General features: G+C 34.8%; 1 protein-coding gene across 6 annotated transcripts in view; it reads left to right on the forward strand.

Moving 5' to 3' along the window:
- Nucleotides 1-24,671, forward strand: part of LOC105342685 (myotubularin-related protein 13) — a 41,947-nt gene that overhangs the window by 10,852 nt on the left and 6,424 nt on the right. Inside the window, exons 5-35 of one of the 6 annotated variants that reach the window (XM_020073089.3) lie at nucleotides 217-333; nucleotides 550-682; nucleotides 959-1,067; nucleotides 1,211-1,324; nucleotides 1,675-1,716; nucleotides 2,770-2,850; nucleotides 3,093-3,206; nucleotides 3,680-3,808; nucleotides 3,970-4,068; nucleotides 4,530-4,681; nucleotides 5,124-5,286; nucleotides 5,580-5,798; nucleotides 6,182-6,376; nucleotides 11,610-11,720; nucleotides 12,945-13,138; nucleotides 13,572-13,812; nucleotides 14,043-14,238; nucleotides 14,666-14,799; nucleotides 15,104-15,279; nucleotides 15,368-15,555; nucleotides 16,794-16,986; nucleotides 17,122-17,202; nucleotides 17,332-17,441; nucleotides 17,707-17,946; nucleotides 19,691-19,807; nucleotides 20,512-20,559; nucleotides 21,902-22,089; nucleotides 22,676-22,849; nucleotides 23,079-23,183; nucleotides 23,905-24,090; nucleotides 24,374-24,560. In XM_020073089.3, the coding sequence (XP_019928648.3) occupies nucleotides 217-333; nucleotides 550-682; nucleotides 959-1,067; nucleotides 1,211-1,324; nucleotides 1,675-1,716; nucleotides 2,770-2,850; nucleotides 3,093-3,206; nucleotides 3,680-3,808; nucleotides 3,970-4,068; nucleotides 4,530-4,681; nucleotides 5,124-5,286; nucleotides 5,580-5,798; nucleotides 6,182-6,376; nucleotides 11,610-11,720; nucleotides 12,945-13,138; nucleotides 13,572-13,812; nucleotides 14,043-14,238; nucleotides 14,666-14,799; nucleotides 15,104-15,279; nucleotides 15,368-15,555; nucleotides 16,794-16,986; nucleotides 17,122-17,202; nucleotides 17,332-17,441; nucleotides 17,707-17,946; nucleotides 19,691-19,807; nucleotides 20,512-20,559; nucleotides 21,902-22,089; nucleotides 22,676-22,849; nucleotides 23,079-23,183; nucleotides 23,905-24,090; nucleotides 24,374-24,560 (4,536 nt within the window). The remainder of the gene's footprint in view (nucleotides 1-216; nucleotides 334-549; nucleotides 683-958; nucleotides 1,068-1,210; nucleotides 1,325-1,674; nucleotides 1,717-2,769; nucleotides 2,851-3,092; nucleotides 3,207-3,679; nucleotides 3,809-3,969; nucleotides 4,069-4,529; nucleotides 4,682-5,123; nucleotides 5,287-5,579; nucleotides 5,799-6,181; nucleotides 6,377-11,609; nucleotides 11,721-12,944; nucleotides 13,139-13,571; nucleotides 13,813-14,042; nucleotides 14,239-14,665; nucleotides 14,800-15,103; nucleotides 15,280-15,367; nucleotides 15,556-16,793; nucleotides 16,987-17,121; nucleotides 17,203-17,331; nucleotides 17,442-17,706; nucleotides 17,947-19,690; nucleotides 19,808-20,511; nucleotides 20,560-21,901; nucleotides 22,090-22,675; nucleotides 22,850-23,078; nucleotides 23,184-23,904; nucleotides 24,091-24,373; nucleotides 24,561-24,671) is intronic. The other 5 variants (XM_020073090.3, XM_020073091.3, XM_011449704.4 and 2 more) reach the window with 5 other exon arrangements.

Below are 24,671 nucleotides of genomic sequence, written 5' to 3' on the forward strand. Positions count from 1 at the left end.
TAGGTAGCAAAGAGAAGATGAGAAAATATGTGTAATGATACTTGGCTGTACAGATGGTGTTTAGGCTTTTACAAGACTTACGACAATCGATGTCACTAGTTATAGTTATACTGTAATAGATTATGCTTGTATATGAATGTCAGGTTCCAATTGATTAGGAAAATTGGTGAATAGTTGTAATCATTGTAATGACTAGTTTCCCCCATGTATTGACAGGTGGTCCTCAGGTTCGGTTCTCTATAGGAGCGGGGGACAGACAGGCCCTGCAGCCCCCAGTCAGTGGAACTGTCCCCTCCTCACACAGTGCCACAGCACTGCTATTTCAACAGCTAGGTACGTATTACATTCACACATGCTTTTTTTAATTGGTGAAGTATTTACAATACACAATCAGAAACGGGACAAATGACTTAGTCTTCAGTGCAGTAATGGGCGTGGGAACAAGACTGCAACCTTCAACCTTACCATCTTCAAAATTGATTCTGTCATTGTTCTTTCCATGGAAATGGGTTAATAATTGACATGATTGTTGATTTTTGTTGTTAACAGGAATACAGAATGTGCTGACCCTGTTCTGTGCAGCGCTCACGGACCACAAAATACTCTTCCATTCTCAAAGTTATTCCCGCCTCACAGACGCATGTCAGGCAATCAACATCCTTCAGTACCCTCTCAAATACAGGTATCTCCTTAAAACCTACCTGCAAGTATTATATGATATGCAATGAATATTTGCAACATTGTGAGCAGACTTAAATTTCGTTATGCTATATCCACGAAGAAATTGATCCTCTTTGATCCCCACTGGCTATTCGTGAATAAATATCTGTGTGAATAATACTTGGTTCACTGTTTTTTATGCCAATATCGTATGGTTCATTTACATTTTGAAAGTTTGCATGTACAGTATGCATTCTCAAGAACCACAACTTTGTTATGAAATACTCTTAATTTGTAGTTATGTGTATGTCCCTATCTTGCCGGCCCCGCTTTATGAGGTCCTGAACACACCCACACCATTTATCGCAGGAGTCCATTCCTCCCTGGCTGATGATACTGCTGATCTGGTATGTAAATGATAAAAACTGAAGTTGGTATAGCCAGGCTATTTCCATACTGCAATTTGAAAGAAATAATCTATTAGTGATTAAATTCTGTTGAGATTTAAGGCCAGAGTAAGCTTTGTGTATCCGCCTGTTCTTGTGTTTAGGTGGATGTGATCGTGGTGGATCTTGATGGAGGGAGTGTCCATATCCCGGAGTGTGTCAACCTCCCCACGCTGCCGGAGCCAATGGTGTCCCGCGCCAAGAAAGCCCTCACCATGGTACTAATGCATTGTCTCTGTCTGTAGTTCTCTGGACACGTTATAGTGTCGATTTTATGAACACTGCCAGCTTTAGATGTTTAGAGTTCTGTGTTAGCTCTGTATTTCACTATTATCTCATGTATATGGGCACAAAAATAGCTAAATTTTGAATTTTGTTTCATTTTCTTTTAAAAAACAAAAATTCTGAATCAGTTTCTTTATCTTTGTTTTGGCTTCTTGTGTGTGGATTTGTTTTACACTAATAACTATTGTTTATTTTGACGATGAAGTAAAATTTCTACCCTTTGGATATTTTCTGTAAGAAGCACCTGAGCTTATTGGTAACCTTCTGGTGACTTGGCTTTCAGATAGATATATCTTCAATATCTACATGTACTTGGTCAGAAATGGTAAGATGAGGTTTCTTTTTCAGCTGCGAAAAATCTGAGACTCTCTCTGTCTGATAACACGCTGCTTGGAATTATGGAATGCTTAAATGACAGTGAATCACTCTATCTTGAATGTCTCAAAAAATTGAAATTCTTTATGTTGTCCAATCCTCAGCCCACAGTTGAAATCAAAAGAAAGATTCCCTTGAGTATCAGTGTCTTTATGTTATGACATTAATTGCAAGCTGAGTTGAAATAGAAACTATAAAAGTGGGAAGTTTTTTCAGTTAAAGAACAATAGACTCAAATTTTGCCCATCACTTTAGTGAAAAACATTTTTTGAAAGACAAAAAAAAAACTTGATTAGACAATTACAACTGGTCTAGTTTAAAAAAACTCTTACTTTCATATTAAATCAATATCAGTACATCTCAAAGCTTACTGAGGAAAGGACAATGACTGATAAAACTTATGTTAATTCGGAGCTCAGCAACTGCCAACATCTGAATGATAATTTACAAGCAATCTTTAATTAATCTTTCCTGGCAAAACAAAGAATTGGCTTAAGCATGAACAAACTATGTGTATGTCTTGGCTCCTCAACTGTCAAAAAGGATATACCGTATTAACAAAACAACCAATGAATTTTGATCCCATTTAAATTACAAAACAAATTACCAATGATACTAACAAAATCATTTATAATGATCATTCACAAATCAATGAACTTTTTTTTAAATTGCTGAAAGAAATTCATTCTAACATCTAAAGGAGATCTAAATTAATGTTATATTGCAATACATGTACAGTGTAATTGAAGAGGGGGATAATTTGGTTAAATTGGTTAGTTTAGATGAGGAGAGAAGATGGCTTTACTGTTTACTGTTTACTTTACTGTTTACTTTACATTCAATTAATTATTGGAAGTTTTGATATTTTAGACTAGATGAACAATGTTTGGTCCCATTGTTTGTGGTAATATTGTATATACAGACTAATCAAGAGGACATTTGCTAAAACAGATGCAGATTTTTAACAAAACAATTTAGAAGAGATTTTTGAATGTTCCATTAGGTGATGAATGCTGACTTACTGATGGCCGACTATGCATTTCCTCCACCCTCACCAAAGAAACCTCCTTCATTGGAACAAAAGGTACTGTCTAGATAGTAAAGCACACTTAAGCTGTTTGATAGTTTCAGACCTTCTATGTTATTACTTGTACTGATCATTGATTGTAATGTTGATTTAATTTTATGGGTTAGATGCATGAATTTGCAATTGAACTTCCATGTACTGTGATAATAGAAATATTGTTTATTCTTGTTAAAGAAATGAAAATGAAATAATCCAATATTTTTTTTCTTTAAAAATAACTCAACATAATTTCATTGTAGGATAAAGAAATTCGTGCAATATTTATTCGTTTTTTCGCTGAGCTCCTGACGGGCTACAGATCCTGTTTGACTGTGATTAGAATACACCCAGAACCGTTCATCACCTTCCACAAAGTATGAACACTAACATAATACATGTACCAAAGTTAAAACCTTCTGTATCAGTAGACAAACAACACACGATATAAATGTTTAAACCTTGATGTGATATTTGGTAGAATATGAGAAAAATATTAAACTGAAGTCAGAAATGGTAAACTGCTTTATTTTATGCGAGTACTTCATTCTGCGATTCAACAGTTTTCCATCAAATCGCAAATGCCGAAATTTTTTCAAAGTTTCATGTAGTTAACATATGTCTGAAAATTAAAAACAAGATTTTGAAATTCGCGAGACGGGCTTCACGCGATTTAGGCGGATATTAATTCCTCTTGTTTAATTAGGAATTTACAGTATTTAATCCTAAAATATTCATCAAATTTGAAGAAAAAAAAATTTCATACGAGTGTGATCTTTTTTGATTGGCCCAAATCTTAGACAAATGTGTTATATGAATCTGTTAATGGTTTAGATTATTTGTTCACCAGGCAAACTTTCTGGGCCATAGAGGAATGGTGGATGCTGAATTCGTCGTACGAGTCTTGGAGGGAATGGGTTTTGGAACATTTGTGGCTGAGAGGGGAAACCCCTACAGAGCCTGTGATATTTTTGATGAGGTCAGTGCTTCTACAGTTCTCCATGGTTTGTCATACATGTAGTTTTCAATGCCATTTTGCAATATTATTTACAGAATAGAAGATAATTGTAGGTCCATTGATTACTGTGTATTGTGCTATACCACTTCATGCTATATGAGTGTATTTTTGTGAATCGTTAGGTCTATGCAAACATCCATGACCAGCTGACAGTAGAGTCTGCAGACCCAGACAAGGTTATGGAACACATCAAAGATCTGGCCAAGCAGCTCCACACCAATGTAAGTTTCCATGTAAAGTCAGTGTCAGTGTTCAGTCTGTTTGCATCTTGAACACAGCTTTACACCATTTAACAAGGCGAGGCTAATTATTTCTACCCTAGATATTTTGATAAAATTTCTTGCATGTTCTTTAATGTTAATATCAATTACTTTTAGATTGAAACATAATTTTTTACTTCTTCGATTTTTTAAGGGATCATCTCAAAAGTAATCAATTTTAACTATGAGAACCCATGAAAATTTGTCGAAAATGTGCCAAATTTTCACATTTTGCCCAAATGTTTTATATATATGCCCAAGGAATTTCTTTTTCTTTTGAATACAAGAAAACTATTGTGAAAAGTTACAAAATGCCTATGGTGAAATTAAAAGAATGTTGACCCTCTGGTTTGTTATAGGGATTTAATTAAAGTTGAATTTTTTCAATAATTTGACATATTGCAATACATATTACATTGTAGGAAAGTCCAAACCCACAGCCCTATGTACAGAAAGTTCCCAAACCAACCGAGGGGGCATACAACAGAATCCACCAGACACCGTTTCCTATCTTGGATAGTGAAAATGTGCACAAAATCCTGAGAGAAGGCATTGAAAAGCAAAACATTAATAAGTAAGTACATGGAGAGAAAATAAAACTACCATGTATTCAACTGTATACAGGGAAATTTTCACCCATTTTAGTTCAAAATTTGTCTTATTTGCCCTCATTCACAGTAGGCAAATTTTAAATGGAGCAAGTTGAAAACTACTAAGTTATTCTCTTTAACCAAACTGTACAGGGATACAGTGTTAAAGTAGGTACATGTATCTACAGAGAGATTATCTAACTACTAATCTAAATTCATGTACAAACATTTAAAATTATGAACTAGTCAACCACAGACTTGATATATTTTTGATTTCTGTATTGTAAATAAACACATCATCATATTTAGATCAATTTATTCTGCTTAGTAAGTTCAGACATCCCCTGATTAGAAGAGAGGTATATTTAGACATGTACCTTCTTTGTCTGCTATGTACTGGCATTAAACAGTTTTGTTGTTTAACAGGATCCCTTTGCGACCTCACCAAGTGAGGATCGTTCCCATGGGAACACCAATCACAGCTCTTGTTGACAGACAGCGAATTGTTGACAACAATGCAAGACGACTAGAAGTTCTACGGAACTGCATCAACTTTGTGTTTGACAACAAAATCTCAGATGCAAGAATTGTAAGTTGTAGTATAATGAGTATGTTATTATATATCATATACCTTTTTCATTTATAACTTTCAGTTATGACATTATAATTGAGACATTAGGTAATTTTTAAAATCAGCATGCCTTAACAAATCCTATATATTTAAACATAACACACTGTAGACATATGGATTAAACATAATTCTTTTGGGACTCATCAAATTAAAATGGAACTTAGCCTTCTCAGAAACTTAGAGTCCTGAAAATGTCAAGTTAAAGTAAGAAAATCCTAGTGGAAACTTGGCATAACATTTTGTATACACAGATATTCCCTGCGGTCCTGCGGGCTCTCAAGAGTCGAGTGGCCCGTCTGGCTCTGACCCAGGAGCTGAGCTATCATATCCGCTCTAACAGGGCAGTGCTGGAGCACCAGCAGTTTGATTTGGTGGTCAAGCTTCTCAACTGCTGCCTACAGAACGACTCAAGCATGGACGAAAATGGAGTGGCTGCCGCCATACTGCCTCTGGCCACAACCTTCTATCGGGTAAGTCTGACAGATTAAAAACAAGGATAGTAGGCTCGTAACATTCTATGTTTACAGTCAAACATCTTTCATCTAAGTGATCTGTAATCTTCACTTTCATAATAAATTCTTATAGGAACCAAATGATGTAAAATATTCTTACAATGGTAATTCATTCTGTATATCCAGATGTGTCCTTACAATTAGTACATGTTTGTAGTAACATTCTTCGCTCAAACTGTTTTGAAAGTTTTTTCATCAGGGAAATTGTACAGTTTGACCAGTTTAGATATTACTGTCTGCAATATAATGATTATATAAAGTTAATGTTAGATATTTGAATTGATGATTCTGTATATTATAGAGGAATTTGAACCGGTGTGATATTTACCTGTTGTTTTCAGAGACTGTGTACGGGGATCATCCAGTTTGCCTACACCTGTGTACAGGAGCATGCTGTGTGGCAGAACATGCAGTTCTGGGAGGCGGCGTTCTACCTGGACGTCCAGAAACAAATACAGCAGCTGTACGCACCACACTTTGAGGAGAACCACGTGGGTGATAAACGAGACAGTTTCCAAAGCTCCCCTACCCACAAAGTATGTTCAATAGAGAGGACAATAGTACTGAAAATACAAACTTTCTTTGGGGTAAATTTTTATGAGTTGAGTTTTTATTTCTGAATTGAAAGTGCTGTAAATTGCATTCACCAACTTTTGGAGGTGAATTTGGTGGGTTAAAAATATCATTGATTTCAGGGACTTTGAATTGTTAATCACTTGTTGACAAGAGAAAAAAATTGGAATCATTGTATCACATGATATGCCCATCTTGATTCAAGTTGTCAAATGTTCCTCAAAATCTACAGAAATTATGTCTCCCCTTTCAAAGGGGAGACATATTGTTTTTGTCGACTTTCTTATTCTTCTTATTAAGGTCTTCCGTTTCCAACGGAAGACCTTCTTGTTATTGCTTTGTTTCTTTTTCCCTATTATTATTATTATTTTTCTGCCTTTTTTTGTGCACGCGATTTCTCAGAAACGGCTCGGCCGATTTCAATCAAATTTTAGGATGTGTTAGATAGTGGTCTGAACTTGATAGGAAATTTTTTGTATTGATGACGTCATATCCGTTTTTGAGATATTTAGATTTTTCTAATTTTTATATGGGTATTTTGTCTTCTGTTGTTCTCCTAAACTATAAGAGATATTAAGCTCAAATTTTTACGGTAGGTAAAGGAAAGATTGAAGTTTTGCATGATTGTTGTTTTGTATGTTTAGCACTACTGGCGCCAAAGCTCGCTATGGCTTGAAAATTGACATTAAAAAAGTGTCGTGAATTTTTGTGCTTTTCTCTCTTTATCTCTTTTCTGGAAAATATTTTGTTAAAACATGTAATGTAAAAAAAGTTTATTTTTACAAGACCTTTCTGCTGATATCAAGAAAAAGGGGCTGGCCCCTCAAATTAGGGATCTAGAAGGTTCTAAAGTCTTTTACCCATAACTCTTTATCGAGTGATATTTTGTAATAAATTATAGAATCAAATATGTTTATCTTACAGTTATAAAGCCAAGCAGTATAACGATTTTCTCATATGTTACGTAATTAGGGGTTTTTAGGGGTCAAAAGTCCAAAACTTTGATCACCTATATCTCAAAAAGGAAAAATATTTTGAAATGCAGTATAAAAGAAAAGATGCTCAAAATGATATACTTAACAACATGCAACCTAAAAAATTTGGTTCAGCGGCCCCAAAAAGGAGATAAGGGACTGGCCCCTAAAACATTCTGTCTCAGATATCTCAAGAATGGTAACGAATTTCTGAACACTTCTTGAACAAAATGTCTTTATAATCAAATGACCTTTCATTTGATACCAAGAAAAAGGGGCTGGCCCCTAATATTAGGGACCTAAAGGGCTCTAACGTCTTTTACCCATAACTCTTTACCGAGGGATATTTTGTAATAGATAATAGAAGCAAATATGTTAATCTCACAGTTATGTATTCAAGCAATATAATGATTTTATGATGTGTTACGTAATTAAGGGTTTTTAGGGGCCAAAAGTCCAAAATTTCGATCACCCATATCTCAAAAAGGAAAAATATTTTGTAATGCAGTACAGAAGAAAAGTTGTTCAAAATGATGTTCTTAACAAAATGCAACCGTCACAATTTCGTTAAACGCCCCCTAAAAGGAGATAAGGGACCGGCCCCTAAAACCTTCTTTCTCATATATCTCTAGAACGGTAGCAAATTTCTAAACACTTGTTGAACAAAATTTGTGTAGAATTAAATGAACTTTTATTTGATATCAAGAAAAAGGGGCTGGCCCCTAAAATTAGGGGACCAAAGGGCTCTAAAGTCTTTAATCTGTAGCCCCTTACTGAGAGATATTTTGTGAAATGTTATAGAAGCAAATGTGTTTATCTTATAGTTATGTATTCAAGCTATGTAATGATTTTATCATGTGTTACGTAATTAAGGGTTTTTAGGGGCCAAAAAACCAAAATTTTGATCACCCATATCACAGAAAGGAAATATATTTTGTAATGCAATACAGAAGAAAAGTTGTTCAAAATGATGTTCTCAACAAAATGCAACCTTCAAAATCTCGTTAAACGGCCGCTATAAAGAGTTATGGGATCGGCCCCTAAAACCTTCTTTCTCATCTATCTCCAGAATGGTAACGAATTTCTAAACACTTGTTGAACAACATTTATGAAGAATTAAATAACCTTTCATTTGATATCAAGAAAAAGGGACTAGCCCCTAAAATTAGGGGACCGAAGGGCTATAAAGTATTTTATCTATGGCCCTTTACTGAGGGATATTTTGTGAAATGTTATAGAAGCAAATGTGTTTATCCTGCAGTTATGTATCAAAGCAATGTATTGGTTTTGTCATGTGTTTTGTAATTTGGGGTTTTTAGAGGTCAAAAGTCCCAAGTTTTGATCACCCATATCTCAGAAAGGTAAAATATTTTGAAATGCAGTACAGAAGAAAAGTTGTTCAAAATGATGCAAAAGGGCTCTAAAGTCTTTTATCTATAACCCTTTATTGAGGGATATTTTGTGAAATGTTAAAGAAGCAAATGTGTTTATCTTATAGTTATGTATTAAAGCAATGTAATGATTTTATCATGTGTTACGTAATTAAGGGTTTTTAGGGGCCAAAAAACAAAAATTTTGATCACCCATATCTCAGAAAGGAAATATATTTTGTAATGCAGTACAGAAGAAAAGTTGTTCAAAATGATGTTCTCAACAAAATGCAACCTTCAAAATTTCGTTAAACAGCCCCTATAAGGAGATAAGGGATAGGCCTCTAAAAACTTCTTTCTCATATATCTCCAGAACGGGAACGAATTTCTAAACACTTGTTGACAAAATGTGTTCAGAATTAAATGTCCTTTCATTTGAATCCAAGAAAAAGGGACTTGTCCCTTAAATTAGGGGATCAAAGAGCTCTAAAATCTTTATCTTTAGCCCTTTAATGAGAGCATTTTGTGAAAGGTTATTAAAGCTAGATTAGGTATAATACGTTTGTATATCCTAACAATATAATGATTTTCTCTTGCGTTACCCAATAAGGGTTTTTAGGGACCAGAGGTAAACAAGTTTGATCCTTTCTATCTTAATTGAAAGAAATGCAAGTATTTAAAAAAGCAAGAGAACTTATAAAAAGCGATACAATAAAGCATTAGTACTTCACTCCTTTTTCCATAACATGTTTTGTTGTCGAAAATCAAAGTCGATGATGTCATATTTTGTTCTATGAAGCAACGGAAGACCTCCTCGTTGCTCGCAACGAGATCGTGTCTAGTTCTTCTTCTTCTTATTCTTCTTCATCCAAATTTGTCCAAGCCGTAACTTAAATACCCTTTGACATTAAGACTTCAAACTTGGAATATAGGTAGATGGTATTTAGAAGGAGTGCAAGGCACCAAAAGTTTTGACCTTGACCTATTTTGTTTTTCAAGGTCAAGCTTTTTATGAAAAATATTGTCTGGACCATAACACAAGACTCCTTTAACATACAGACTTTAAACTTGTATCATAGATAGATGGTATATAACCTAGTTGTACCTTACCAAAAGTTTTGACCTTGACCTAGAATTTTTATTTCAAGGTCATATTAGAAAAAACTTCATTGTTCAACTCCTGAATATACTTTGACAGAAGGACTTCAAACTTTAAACAGAGAACAATAATAATACACTTAGGTGTACCCCGGTACTATTGAATAATAATTGACCTTGACATTGTTTTACTCAAGGTCAAATTAAGAAAAAAAATTATAAAATTCTGTCTGGGTCATAACTTTAATACCCTTTGACATTAAGACTTCATACTTAGAACATAGGTAGATGGTATTGAGAAGGAGTGCACGTAACCAAAAGTTTTGACCTTGACCTATTTTGTTCTTCAAGGTCAAGCTTTTCATAAAAAATATTATCCGGACCATAACACAAGACTCCTTTAACATACAGACTTTAAACTTGTATCATAGATAGATGGTATATAACCTAGTTGAACCTTACCCAAATTTTTGACCTTGACCTAGAATTTTTATTTCAAGGTCATATTAGAAAAACCTTCATTGCTCAACTCCTGAATCTACTTTGACAAAAGGAGTTCAAACTTTAAACAGAGAACACTAATAATACACTTAGTTGTACTATTGGATAATATTTGACCTTAACCTTGTTTTACTCGAGGTCAAATTAAGAAAAAAGAAAAAAAATAATAAAATTTTGTCTGGGTCATAACTTTAATACCCTTTGACATTAAGACTTCAAACTTGGAACATAGGTAGATGGTATTGAGAATGAGTGCACGCCACCAAAAGTTTTGACCTTGACCTATTTTGTTCTTCAAGGTCAAGCTTTTCATAAAAAACATTGTCCTGACCATAACACAAGACTCCTTTAACATACAGACTTTTAACTTGTATCATGGATGGATGGTATATAACTAGTTGAACCTTACCAAAAAATTTGACCTTGACCTTAAAATTTTTATTTCAAGGTCAAATTAGAAAAAACTTCATTGTTCAACTCCTGAATATACTTTGACAGAAGGAATTCAAACTTTAAACAAAGAACAATAATAATACACTTAGGTGTACTATTGATTTATATATGACCTTGACCATGTTTTACTCAAGGTCAAATTAAGAAAAATATGGGTCTGGGTAACATATAGCTGACATTATTCTTTACAATCGTTAAATTTGCCCCATAATACAATCCTTGGGGAGAAGGGGAGACATGTGTTTTTTTGTAAAAAAAACAATACCCACTAGTTAATGTTTTGTGGATATTTATAATAATTCTACAGTACATCTAAACAGACACTACACATGTACACCAATTTTATTTTTCCATTTTTTAGTAAGAATTGCCCAATAGATAGTTGTACTTTTTTCTCAATTTCATATGAAGTTGATTTTAAAACCATTTTAATAGGAACTTGGACTTTGAGTAGTTCTGTCAAACAGCAATGTGATGTAGTCCTGTCTATTTCATTTCTGGCCACTCAGCCATGGCTCTTTGAAATCAACAAGATTTGTCTGGCTTTTGAGCTAAGACTAGACAATCTATGCATATTTCACTCAACATCAGCATCATATTTAACTTGTTTTGATGTAAGAAATAGGTCGTTATGTCCCACCGAAAGTCCAAGGTCTTGTTAAAATGGTTCTATCTTTATTGTTTTATACTATTATTGCTCTGTATTTTTTCTATTAACATCTTCCTTTATCATTGTATTGAAACTATTCATTTGGAGTTATTTATTTGTTTCAAAATAAACATTTCTTTTTGGATTTCAGAACAGTGAGTTGAACGTCAGTAAAAATTGCAATGGACAGAGTGTGACACAGGAGAAGCGATCCAGTTATCGTGCCAGGGAGATGGGGGCCCTAGAAATAGCCGCGGAACAGGTAAATCTCTCCTAGAATTACCATTTCATTGGTTATACCCCCCGCAAACGAAGTTTTGGGGGGTATATAGGAATCACCTTGTCCGTCCGTCCGTCTGTCCATCCGTCTGTCCGTCCGTCTGTTCGATTCGTGTCCGGTCCATATCTTTCTTATAGAGAAACATTAGAAGTTCTTACTTCACACAAAAAATGCTTATGACCTAAGGGTGTGTCATGACCTTGAACCAAGGTCATTCAGGCAAGGGCAAGGTCACCAACAGAAAATGTGCAAAATTCGTGTCCGGTCCATATCTTTCTTATGGAGAAACATTGGAAGTTTTAAGTTCACCCAAAGATTGCTAATGACCTAAGGGTGTGTCATGACCTTAACCCAAGGTCATTCGGGCAGGGTCAAGGTCACTGACAGAAAAAATTGCAAAAATTCTTGTCCGGTCCATATCTTTCTTCTGGAGAAACATTGGAAGTTCTCAGTTCACACAAAAATTGCTTATGAGCTAAGGGTGTGTCATGACCTTGACCCAAGGTCATTTGGGCAAGGCCAAGGTGTGTGCAGAAAAGAATAAAACTCGTGTCCAGTCCATATCTTTCTAATGGACAAATATTGGAAGTTCTTAATTCATATCTAGAATGCTTATAACCTGAGAGTATGTCATGACCTTGACCAAAGGTCAATTGAGGAAGTTCAAGGTCATTGTTAAAAAAAAATCGGGCTCAGTATACCAATAATTCAAAATGTTTATATTAAGTGGCTGCTTGACATGTGGAATTTCGTTTGATTCGAGTCATGTTTGTTAACATAAGGATGCAAATGTCCTCATGCATTAACAGTTAACTTGAACTAAAAAGGAATTTAAGGAATAGAAATTGGTTTGTGTACTTAAGCATGAACAGTTTTAAAAAATAGAGCAGTTGTTATTTATAGAAAATGGACGATGAAATAGATTCATTCAATATTTTCTATAATAGAAAAAATACATGAGTTATGATTTTTCTTAGCGGGGGGTATCAATTGTGAGCTTGCTCACAGTACCTCTAGTTTTCATTTTACTATCTTTGATCTGTTTGATTTGATAGGCTTGGAGAGAGTATTTCTAAAAAATATTCACCCATAAACTGGCATAAATACAAATAAATACATGTATTATGACAGAAATAGTTTTCACCTTAGTCATGTTAAGTTATGCTTTATGTATGAAATGGAATTACCATTTGGTTTGGTATTCAGTTACGGACTTGGCCGACCCTGAGTGAGGAGAAGAAGGCGGAGATGATCAGCAATGAGGAGTCGACCGTCTACAGTCAGGCCATCCACTACGCCAATCGCATGGTGTACATGAGGGTCCCCCTAGAGACGCAGAAAACCATGAAGGCCCTGTCTCCTGATTGGGAGAGCAACAGCAACAGCAACATAGCTTCCAGGTAAGGCAACATATCCCCTGTGTATAGCAAGCAACTGCAACATGGCTTCCAGTTAAGGCAACATTTCCCTTGTGTATCGCAAGCAACTGCAACATACATGTAGCTTCAAATTAAGGCAATATTGCACTCAAGTATAATAAGCAACTGCAATATAACACCAAGATAAGGCAACATGGCCTTCAGGTATAGCGACCAGTGGAAATGTACTGGTACCAACAATGTAAGGCATCGTGGTACACAGTAAAACAGAAAGAGATGAAACCTACAAAACGCAAGCCCAATACAGGTTACATTAATTTATCAAAGAAGATTAGCAGGCATGGTCAAAAGTATAGAAAGGGTAAATTTTCTACTGCTTCTTTGAAGAACAGAAATTTTTCTTACGGTAATTTAATAACTTATGTAAAATATGTTTGTACCTTATGTTTTTCAGTCTGGCAGACAGTGAAAGTATCGATGCTGAAAGTGGGTATGATGAAATGGAGATCTGTGATGTGGGCGCCAGCGTGATTAAGTTTGTGACCCGGTTTGTGGACAAGGTGTGCAATGATAGCCGGGTGACACAAGAACACATCAAGTCCCTCCACCAGATGATCCCCGGGGTGGTGGCAATGCACATAGAGACCCTGGAGGCTGTTAACAGAGAGAGCAAGAGGCTACCTCCCATACAAAAGGTAAGTCATTTAATGATTAAAATAGAATTCATGATAAATGCCTTAGCTTTCACTGTCATGGAAACAAAAAGAAGCAAATTCTAACTGTCTCAAAGTTTGGATGTAATTAAGTCATTATGAGAAAAGTATTATCTAGCTGATCGATAGATAGTAGAACATATATGCATGTTCTAACTGATACAATACAAAAGATTTTGATGACATTCTAAACAATGGTCTTTTTTTTTCAGCCCAAGATTTTGAAGCCGACCCTGTTACCAGGGGAGGAGGTTGTGATAGATGGCCTAAGGGTGTACCTGCTGCCTGATGGTCGGGAGGAGGGGCTGGGAGGGAACATGGGGGGTCCCACACTCCTACCCGCAGAGGGCGCTATATCCCTCACCAACTACAGAATCATCTTCAAAGGCACTCCTTGTGATCCTCTCGGTAAGAATCATGTTCTTGTACATGAATTGAATCAATCAGCTTTCAGATTAGCTATGAATTCTCTTGTTATCAATTAGATAAGATTAGCTTTATACAGTAGCTAAGATACAGTACTGCCTTAAATTAGCTCCTGGCCATTGGACAGCAAAATATAACATTGATATTATGAATCTTAATATTATAAAATTATGTCCATCCTGTTACATGAACATTTTATATGATTGAAAGGTTCATTGAAGAAGTTAGAATATCAAAAGATATAAAAAGATTAAACGTAGGCCCTTCATTTATTTTTTTAAATTTTGCCTGAGAACCTGAATTTCATTTCTATGTCACCTTATGTGTTAACTAGTAGTAGCTTTTGGTGTATGTTTATGTGTGTATGTTTATGTGTGTACATGTATGTTTATGTGTGTCTGTTTTGCAGCCTGTGAGCAGATAGTGATCCGATCGTTCCCCATCTCCACCCTCACAAAAGAGAAACTAGTCAAACTACAGTACACACCACACATAGACCAGCTCCCCAAGGAGGGGCTCCAGCTCAGGGCCTGCATATTTCAGGTGTGTTTAGGAAGAATTAAAAGGATGAACTACTTGTAGACAAAAAAATCTTAGATATGCATATAGATGGGAAATATGAAATGCCTATTTCAGACATTTATAAAATCATGAATGGATTAACAAGGCTCTTTTTATGTTTTTGTTTCCATTGGTCAGATATAATTATCAGAAATGTAAGGAAATAGATGTTTGATCTAAACTTCACTTACTTTTTCACTTGAAAATATGTTATAAAATGTTTTTAGTTTTCTGATGACAGGAATAACCTTATAATGAGGTGGTCATTTACTTTTTAATGAATCAGCTGATGAAGATCGCATTTGACGAGGAAGTAAGTCCTGATGATGTGGAGGCTTTCCGTAAGCTGTCTACCAAATATCGCAGTCCAACAACCGTGTTCATGACATTTGCATTCTGTGGACAAGCAGTACCCCAACCAAGTGCCATGCTAAAACCTATAGAAAAGAATGCCTCTCTCAAGTTAGTCATTAGTTCCTTATACACACAATTTGCAAGACATATGTTTTGTTTATCAAGAAAAGTTTGTAAAATCACCATTTTATTTTAGAAACTTTGCCAAAAAGACAATTATGAGAACAGCAAGGAAGGCAGGGATAGCAAAACAGAAAGCACCCAAGAGGAAATATGTACTGCCTACTCCCCCAATGAGTCGACGTAGCATGTCACCACGATCTTCTGCAGGCTCAGACAGTGAATCAGACAGACCTGCCAGTGAAGCCTTGGATGACCTCTCAAGTGTGTATCAGTTCTTGAATTATTAATCTGTCAAAAGTTAACAAAGAAGACAAGATATATCTCAATTTATCAAAAATTCTGATATGTTAAATGGACACATGAAATAACAAAATACGAGGGTCAATCAAAAAATACGAAGACAATGCGGCTGTCTATCGTATATTTTTCATGAAAGTCATACTTAACAGATTAATCTGTGCACCAACACTTATGTTATTGATATGCGAAGTTTTAGTCCATTTGATGAAACGGTATTTTTGTTACCCCTTTTTAAAAACAACATGTTTTGTCACCACGGCGCACGGTAACATTCAAAACATGACGTCAAGATTAAACACGCACAGTTTATAGATAAACCCCATCTTTATATCACGCTTAGTCTCTTGTGCCTTTCTTCTTACAATTTAAAATGGCAATGAACCACTTAACATCTTATTTGCAAACATTTGCTCGAGAATCATAAGTTAGTTCTTCAATGTTTTCATTTTCTAACCGTGTATATCTTAGTTTACAGTAAGGATAACCCTGAACGTTGGTTGACGTCACTTCTTTTATGACCAAATATTTACAGATATTCTACTCTCTTTCGGACTGTTTCATAATCAAAATACAATGACCACCACCCCCACAAAATGTATTACAGTTAAACACAAACTTGCAAATAGTTGTTGACTTATTTTTTGCACCATTGAGCATTTTCACAGCTTGTATCGGCTTTTTCCTGAGTTAAATCCATTTTATTTGTACTTCTCGTTGCGCCGTGACGTCAGGCGACGTCGATGTTTTTAGTCAATTCTAAAGAGGACTATCTGAATTTAGTTACTAATATCTGTTCGACAACACAATATATCCCGTCATTATTTGGTACATAAAATACCATGACTATACTAAATTTGAAGTTTTGATATAATTTGGTTTTAAGCTAAATTTATAGAGATAATACTTTCAACATTATATGGTTTATTGTTGACATAACATAAATTTTGACCCTGCGCCGTGACCTTATTTTTGCAGGATTTAATTCTAAATAATTCTAAGAAATAAAGAAATTTATGAACTTTTTTTCTTGCAAATTGTCTGAAACTATTGCTTAATTATGTCTACCAAATTTAGTAATGATATGACATTAAGTAACATAGCTATGACAAAAGTCTTCGTATTTTTTGATTGACCCTCGTAGATATATTGCAAGTCAATATTTTTAGAATCCTTTATCTGTCACATTGCCTTTATTACAGTAATTGATGAGGGAGAGTTTGGGCGAAGTTGGTTGTCTGACCCCAAAGTCATCGAGAAGTTAATGGAGCGACCTGGTTACCAGGACTACATACGGCAGGGATTCGGAGATCCTTCAGACGGGACCGTGAGAGGGAAATCTACGGAACAATTCCGAGTCTCCACGATCAACTCCAACTTCTCTGTGTCCAAAAGGTAATGCCCCAGTTCTGAATATATTGACACCGGGTACAGGTAAAGTTATGAGAAAACAAAATCAAATTGAAAAAATGCTTCCTTCTTTGAATCTAGAAACTCATACAGGTTAATTACTTTGTCATTAAATTTCAGTTATCCTGCCCTTCTGGTTGTTCCTGCCAACTTCCCAGATGACAGCATTAGGAAATTTGCACGGACGCATAGGCAGTACAGGTAATGATTACGAAAGGAAAAAGTACAGATTTTTGGGGCAGCAACTGAAGATTCAATGAAAATATTCAAAATTTCTTTATTACAAATGATTTTAATCCATTAAGATTTGGGTTGCATAATTATTTTCAGATTTCCTGTTGTGACGTGGCGGCATCCTCGGACCAAGGCTCTCCTACTTAGGGCCAGTGGTTTTCATGGTCGTGGTCTGATGGGCATGTTGAAATCTGATCCTACAACAGGTTTGATTGCAACTATAGAAAGTTTCTTTGAATGTTTTTGAGACTTTTTGAAGAACATAGCCAAAAAAGATAGCGCAGATGCCTGATAAGTTTAATCTATAATTTTTTCAAATGTATTTCCTAAACGCGGAGCAAATATATTAGAAAACCAGACTATAAAAAATTTTTTAACTCATGTTTCTGTCAGAAACAAGATTTGTATTGAAGAAAGCAATAAACAATGAATCCAACTTCTTCTTTGGTTTGAAAACTGTGATTTCTTTAGGTACATCAACTGGTGAAATCTCTGCCACGCTGCATCAGGAGCGATACTTCTCTTGTATTGTGTCCGCCACACCAAACAGCACCAAGTCCTACAAGCCCTCCTATAGTGACTCGCTCACCAGCCTAGACTCGCTCATGCTCAGTGGAGTTCAGGATATTCTCCCAGAAACCCCCGAGGTGGTGCGGCGGTCCCACCCCGCCACAGGGAGCATGCGTAATATCAACAACCCAAAGAGCTCCTGTAAGTATCACGCTGATATACATGTAGGTCGTACCTATTCATGATTAATAAATGTTTTCAATATCTACATGTATGTACATTAATGTGAATCTTTATATTACATGTACATATACATGTATGCACATTCCATAATGTATGAAAATTGCAAATATTTTTGTACAGAAAAGTAGGTACACCATTGTATTCCCTTTGTGATGTACAGGTTTGTTTTGTTAACGGTCTGTCCTCATAGTGTGTACTAGTAACTGAAGGGACATTGTTGTATAAACCTGTCCTTCTGAGTTCTATCGTTTTACACATGGATTGCTCTTTATTTAAAACATAACCTGTACATTCCTAATATGTGATGTCGCTTTTAATAAATGTAATCCTAGGATAGGACATTAGGTACTTGGAGAGATTTTATGATTTTTTTCTTGGACAATCATTTACCATATTTATGAGCATCTGTACTGTAGATAGACTGCATTTGACGCCCATTAAGTGTTCTAACTTGTGTGGTGTATACACGCTAATATTGCTACTGCATGGGTTCTTATCAGAGTGGGATATGTAGTCAACTACATAGATATTACACTACAGGCATTTTAAAAAAAAAATGAATTTAAAGATTTTTTCAAAACAAGAATTGCTGGGGACACTGTTTTGCATGTGTTTTGTTAGCATACATATTGTACGGGTATATTAAATGGTAGATGGAGAAAATAATAATACAGATGAAAAAAAAATGAAAGTTTCACTCTGTGTGATATTTCAGTAGAATTGTTGTGTTACGGAAACCCCCTTAAAAAATTTTTAAGCTTTAATGGGATGTCCTATTTATTACATGACATTGTCTTTAAACACTTTGATAATTACATTTTTATGTTATTTTGTATCTGTAAATAAGAGTTAAATGTTTTTATATATGTATATTGGTTTGTGCTTAGTGAAAGCAGGTAAGATAACTCTGTATATGGCACTGTCTCTAGCTGTTCCATTTGTAACTTTAGTAAACTTTGGGGTTTAGTTTCCTAAGTTCTGTCATTTTACTTGGTGATTTTGTTCATAGGTAGATGATTAATTATTTCTTTCAGATCAGATTTGCAAAATAACCATGTGTGACCTTTTTCCCCCATTTTTTTTTTCCTAACTCCTCTCCTTAAACTTGACATTGTGAAAAGGATAAAAATTTCATAATAAAAACATAACTAGTAAATATTAGGAAATAGGAAGGAAATGTAGAACCCTTCAATATTGATGAGGATTAACTCTGATTGAAGATAATTTTTTGAAGCAAAAGTAGTTTGTTTATTTTTACAGATGTTAGTAGCATTATGGCAGATTATCTTTTGATGTAGTTCTTTCATTTTTTAAAAAGTGTTTGCTAAGTGATAAGCAATAGAAATGTGCTCACAAATATATGTTCAGCACAAAGATAAAGGGGGAGTTGTAGTAAGGTAGATTGAGATTTAGAATTTGTAGTTTTCTCTTGACAAGATATACTGGTAGTATCTACCAATGATAAATGAAGAGCTACCGTAAATGCTTTTCACTGTTCTTGGCTATTACAAACAAAATATGAAAACAGAGAGAAAAAAATCACAGCACTATAACCAGTCTGCCCTTATTAACTTACTTTCAATCACTTTACTCCGCTGTATCAAAGAAGTTTATACATGGAATGTTCAAGTTTAAATTTAGTTTGTGTGAACACGATGTTTTATGTTCTGTTATTTTGACTCCCTGTCACTTGTTTTGTCAGCTTTTCGTGACTCTGTGTTCTCCATTGCCGAGTCTAACCCGGTCACCGGCAGAAGCAGCCTGTTTTTACGGGCTGTCAACATATTTCGGCAGGGTGGGGCGCGAAGCTCCCCCAACCGTAGGTTTATTATTTACCTCTCACCCTGGCATGTTGATGCATTTTGAATTTTCATCACAGATTCTGAGGCCAATTGATGGGCTCCTTTTGTTTTGATTGCCAATGCACATGTCTGCTTTTAAACTGAAGGAGAGCAAATTTGCAGCTATCAATATTTTCAATTTCACATTTCAAATTTGATACTTAATATTAAGTCCAAAGGATGTTCAAAGGAATGAGAAGTGTTTCCTTCCTTTTTTCTCTGATGATAAAATTTGTAAATTTTGTTAACAAGATAAATTCCTTTATTTTTTCCACATAATGTTATGTGTATGTTTTATTTAAATACTTTGAATTCATTTTTAGAGTTTGGTAAATATTCATGTGCATGGCTATGTAAACAACACGAACAATGCATGCAGTGCAATTTTGGATAGTTTCATATCATCTATGCCTTGGTCAGAGAGTATAAAATTGACTAAAAGTACCGGGTTTAAATTCTCTCTTAGCAAATGATGCATATCATGTTGCCTGTAATTATTTTTTACTAGAATCATAATGTTTTTATCACTTGCTATGGTTTATGGATATGTTAACTCATTTATCTTTTGCCACTTTAAAGCACTCTATAGAAAAATATAGGGAAACAAATACAAACATAAATTCTGACACCGTCTGTCTGCAGACATGATGTTAAACTATAGCACTGTTGGTGTACTTTTCAGTTTTGACTTTACCACGCCGGACTCGAACATTAAGGAACGCTTGGCCAAGTATATAAATCCAATATACTCTGAATGTTGCATGTATGATCCAGGTCATGCATTGCTGTGTCACCACCAGGTGGCAGTGTGCAGGGTCACCAATAGGGGGCTCTGTACATGCACTTTATGATGTTTTCTGATGTTTTTGACACAACTTAGTTTTTGAATGCAACAATCAGAATTATTTAAACTAGTTTTTTCTAGTGAGATTTTTTTTTCTTCAAATTTTGTGTGAAAACTCATAAAGTATTAATTCGGCAATTAAACAAGAGCAGCATTTTTATATTAACGTATTGCATTTACACATAATCAACCCATGTATGAATATTAATGGCTTAAAAATGCTCTTGTATTTGGCTTACAGCTTTAGCTGGCATTTGCTTGACTTGGATTCTGTACATGTTAATAAAACTATATGTTAAAATTAGTCTCGAAGGGAATGATTGAATGAACACAAAGTAAAAGTAGATTGGGAGACACTAGTGGATATCTAGTTGGCAGTTGAATGTTTTTGTGAATGAAAAGATATATTTAAATGCCAATATACATATGATTAAATGTGAACCTGAACAAGAATTTAGGTCGGGTTTGGATAAAGTGAATGGTTTAGATGAAAGACAGTAGTTTGGCATACAAATAGGGTAGATAAAAGAGAATGCTAAACATCTTGGTGATTCAGAATAAGATGCTCTCTGTAGTTCTGTAAGGTAATGGTCTAGAGGACAGTATTTTCTTTCCTTCGTAGCAAAGTCCTGTCTCTGTCTGCAATGTTTCTGCTTGCTTTGTACAATGACATTTGCCCATATTTAAAAACCAGGTGATGATATATTTTTACTAATGAAAGAAAATTGTGCAACATTTGTACACATTATCCTTTTCCTTATATTTGCATTGGTTTATATTGAATTACATGTATTAAGAATGTTATCAAAAAGTTTTAAATTTTCAAGGATTTGATTGACAAATAAACCTTTTTTTTAATTCTTGAACTAACATTATTTAACAAAATGTATCTATATTTTTCATGGTGGTCAACATATGTGATCAGTGTGAATTTAGTCAATTTTGAATTTCTAGCACCATTTACATGTAAATGCAGAAAATTAACTTGATATTTTTTCATTAGAATATATTATAAGGAAAAAAAAGTATTTAATATGTAAATAATGAAAAAAACATGTAAAATATTGCAAATTAAATACTTAACTGACAAAGTGAAAGCTTTAAATCATTGAGGTGAATAATGTAATGTGACTGCTATTTAACAAGTACAACAGTACCAGGAAAAGCCATTTCTTGGTTTTAGTTTGCAGGAGTATATATCTCTAACATCTCGGGGATCTTGTTGCAGCATTTTCTCGGATTGGCAGTATCCGAGAGAAACCCCGGGGAAACTCCAACAGCGCCACACTGGACCACCTGTCTCCTGCATTACATCAGAACGGGGGCGTTAACGATAGGGCCGATCTACTGCACACCTCTGTACAGGGTCTAAAGAGAGTCGCACTCTATGTGCTGGGGGAGAAGACACAGATGAAGGTGAGGGACTTTCTTAAAAGCTTACAAATTTATTTTCAATATAATTGTTCTGATTTGCAATGAAAGTGATAAAGGAGGGAAAGGGTATATATATGTTAAAACATGAAAAGAACTCATTGGTTGTTCTGGGTTGCTTCATATTGATATGTAAAGGTAAAAGGTTGCATCCAAATAAGATAGGAAAAGTATGATAGGTAGCAAATACTGTATAGGAAATCAATATGGAATTAAGAAAGATTTATGGTAATAAAGATGGAACACATTAAGATGGTTTAGCAGGTACTTGGTAGCAATCAAAGAAATAAGAGAATTTTTTTTATGAACATTTACTTCTCAATGTTATGGATATAGTGGATAATATTGATTAAAATGAACATTGAATTTCAATGAATGTTAAACCATTCTGAAATGTACCAACATAAAACATCATGTACATGTATACAATATATACTTACTTTTATTTAACATTCATTGATTTCTTGTTAACTGTTTCCCTTTGCACTTAAATATCTTAATTCAAGTAATTCACAGCCTTTTACATGTAAAACAGTAACTGATCTAAACCATTTCTGCTATCTTTTTTCAGGGAATCAAAGTGGAATCCTTCCCCAAGTGTGACTTTATCCCTGTGGATTTCTATGAAGTTAGACATGTTAAGGCCAGCTTTAAGAAGTTAATGAGGGCATGTGTACCCAGTGCTCCCCTCACCCAAGAAACAGGATTCCTAAAGCTTGTTGAGGAGTCAGAATGGCTACTGCAGGTAAATTCTTGGGAATGTGGGGGGGGGGGGGGGTGTCAAATGGGCCATTGTTTATATCATCTCTGTTAATCAAAATCTTGTACATGTATTGAATTTGAGAACTTTTTTGGAGAAAATGGGGACATTTCTACCTCCAGGAACCTTGCTGTATTTCCTTCTTTTTTATATTGATTTTTATGTGAATTTTAGTACAATATTGATTATTGTATCCCTGTGTTTTAATTTTCAGGTTCAGAACATCATGCAGCTAGCTGGGGCCACAGTGGATCTGTTAGATGTTCAGGGCTCCTCTGTCATGATCTGCCTGGAAGACGGCTGGGACTGTACAACACAGGTAATGTACTGTAAAATCTGTACAACACAGGTAATGTACGGTAAAATCTGTACAACACAGGTAGTGTACCGTAAAATCTGTACAACACAGGTAATGTACCGTAAAATCTGTACAACACACGTAATGTACTGTAAAATCTGTACAACACAGGTAGTGTACCGTAAAATCTGTACAACACAGGTAATGTACTGTAAAATCTGTACAACACAGGTAATGTACCGTAAAATCTGTACAACACAGTTAGTGTACCGTAAAATCTGTACAACACACTTAATGTATCGTAAAATCTGTACAACACAGGTAGTGTACCGTAAAATCTATACAACACACGTAATGTACTGTAAAATCTGTACAACACAGTTAGTGTACCGTAAAATCTGTACAACACACGTAATGTACTGTAAAATCTGTACAACACAGGTAATGTACCGTAAAATCTGTACAACACAGGTAATGTACCGTAAAATCTGTACAACACACGTAATGTACAGTATAAACTGTACAACATACTTCATGTACACTAAGTATTAAGCCAATGGTATCCATACAATGTATTGTAAATCCATTAGGGCTTGATACAGTAAAGATACATCTCGTTCCAGAATTTTTATTTTTTTTTAATTCTTAAATATTCATCTTTCGTGGCATAATTTACTGTAAAACAATTTTAATTTGATTATATGCACATTTTGTCATATTTGTAACCTTTTCCTGTCTTCAGGTGGTGTCAGTGTCACAGCTGCTCTTAGATCCATACTACCGCACCATTGAGGGATTCAAGTGTCTAGTGGAAAAGGAATGGCTGTCGTTTGGTCACCGATTTACTCACCGTAGCAACCAGACTGTGGCCAATCAAGCCAGTGGGTTCGCCCCCATGTTTCTACAGTTTCTGGATGTTGTCCATCAGGTATATTGTAATCATTATGATAATAAAGATGGACAATGTGATTTGAATTCACAAAATTTTAAATTTAGATTCTTTAACACCTAAATTATTTCATGTTTTATTTTTCCATAATGCATGGATTTTAAATTGAATTTTTATTTTAAAAATTCAAGAAATGAAGTAAAAGTTAATCGATTTACTTTAATGCTTAGAATTATAAACTGTAATGTATGTATTTTAATTGGAATTTGTGTTCTAAAAGAGTATTTTTGTGATACTATTTATTCTCTTTTCCTTTCAACAGATTCATCACCAGTTCCCATTGTCTTTCGAGTTTAACCAGTTCTTCCTGAGGTTCATAGCGTACCACTATGTATCCAATCGATTTCGAACGTTTATGATGGACAATGAGTATGAACGAGTAGAGGCAGGCTGGTTAATGGACGACAGGCGATCCTCAAAAATCAACCATGACCAGTCAGATCTAGACGGTAAAATTTTAACACTATGTTTCATTTATTTATATGTATATATTTGATAGGGACTCCAATACACATGTAGGTGGTAAATTTTGAGGTAAGACATTGATATGATTTATACAT

The sequence above is a fragment of the Magallana gigas genome, chromosome 5, assembly GCF_963853765.1.
Source record: "Magallana gigas chromosome 5, xbMagGiga1.1, whole genome shotgun sequence".
NCBI classification, from domain to species: Eukaryota; Metazoa; Mollusca; class Bivalvia; order Ostreida; family Ostreidae; genus Magallana; species Magallana gigas.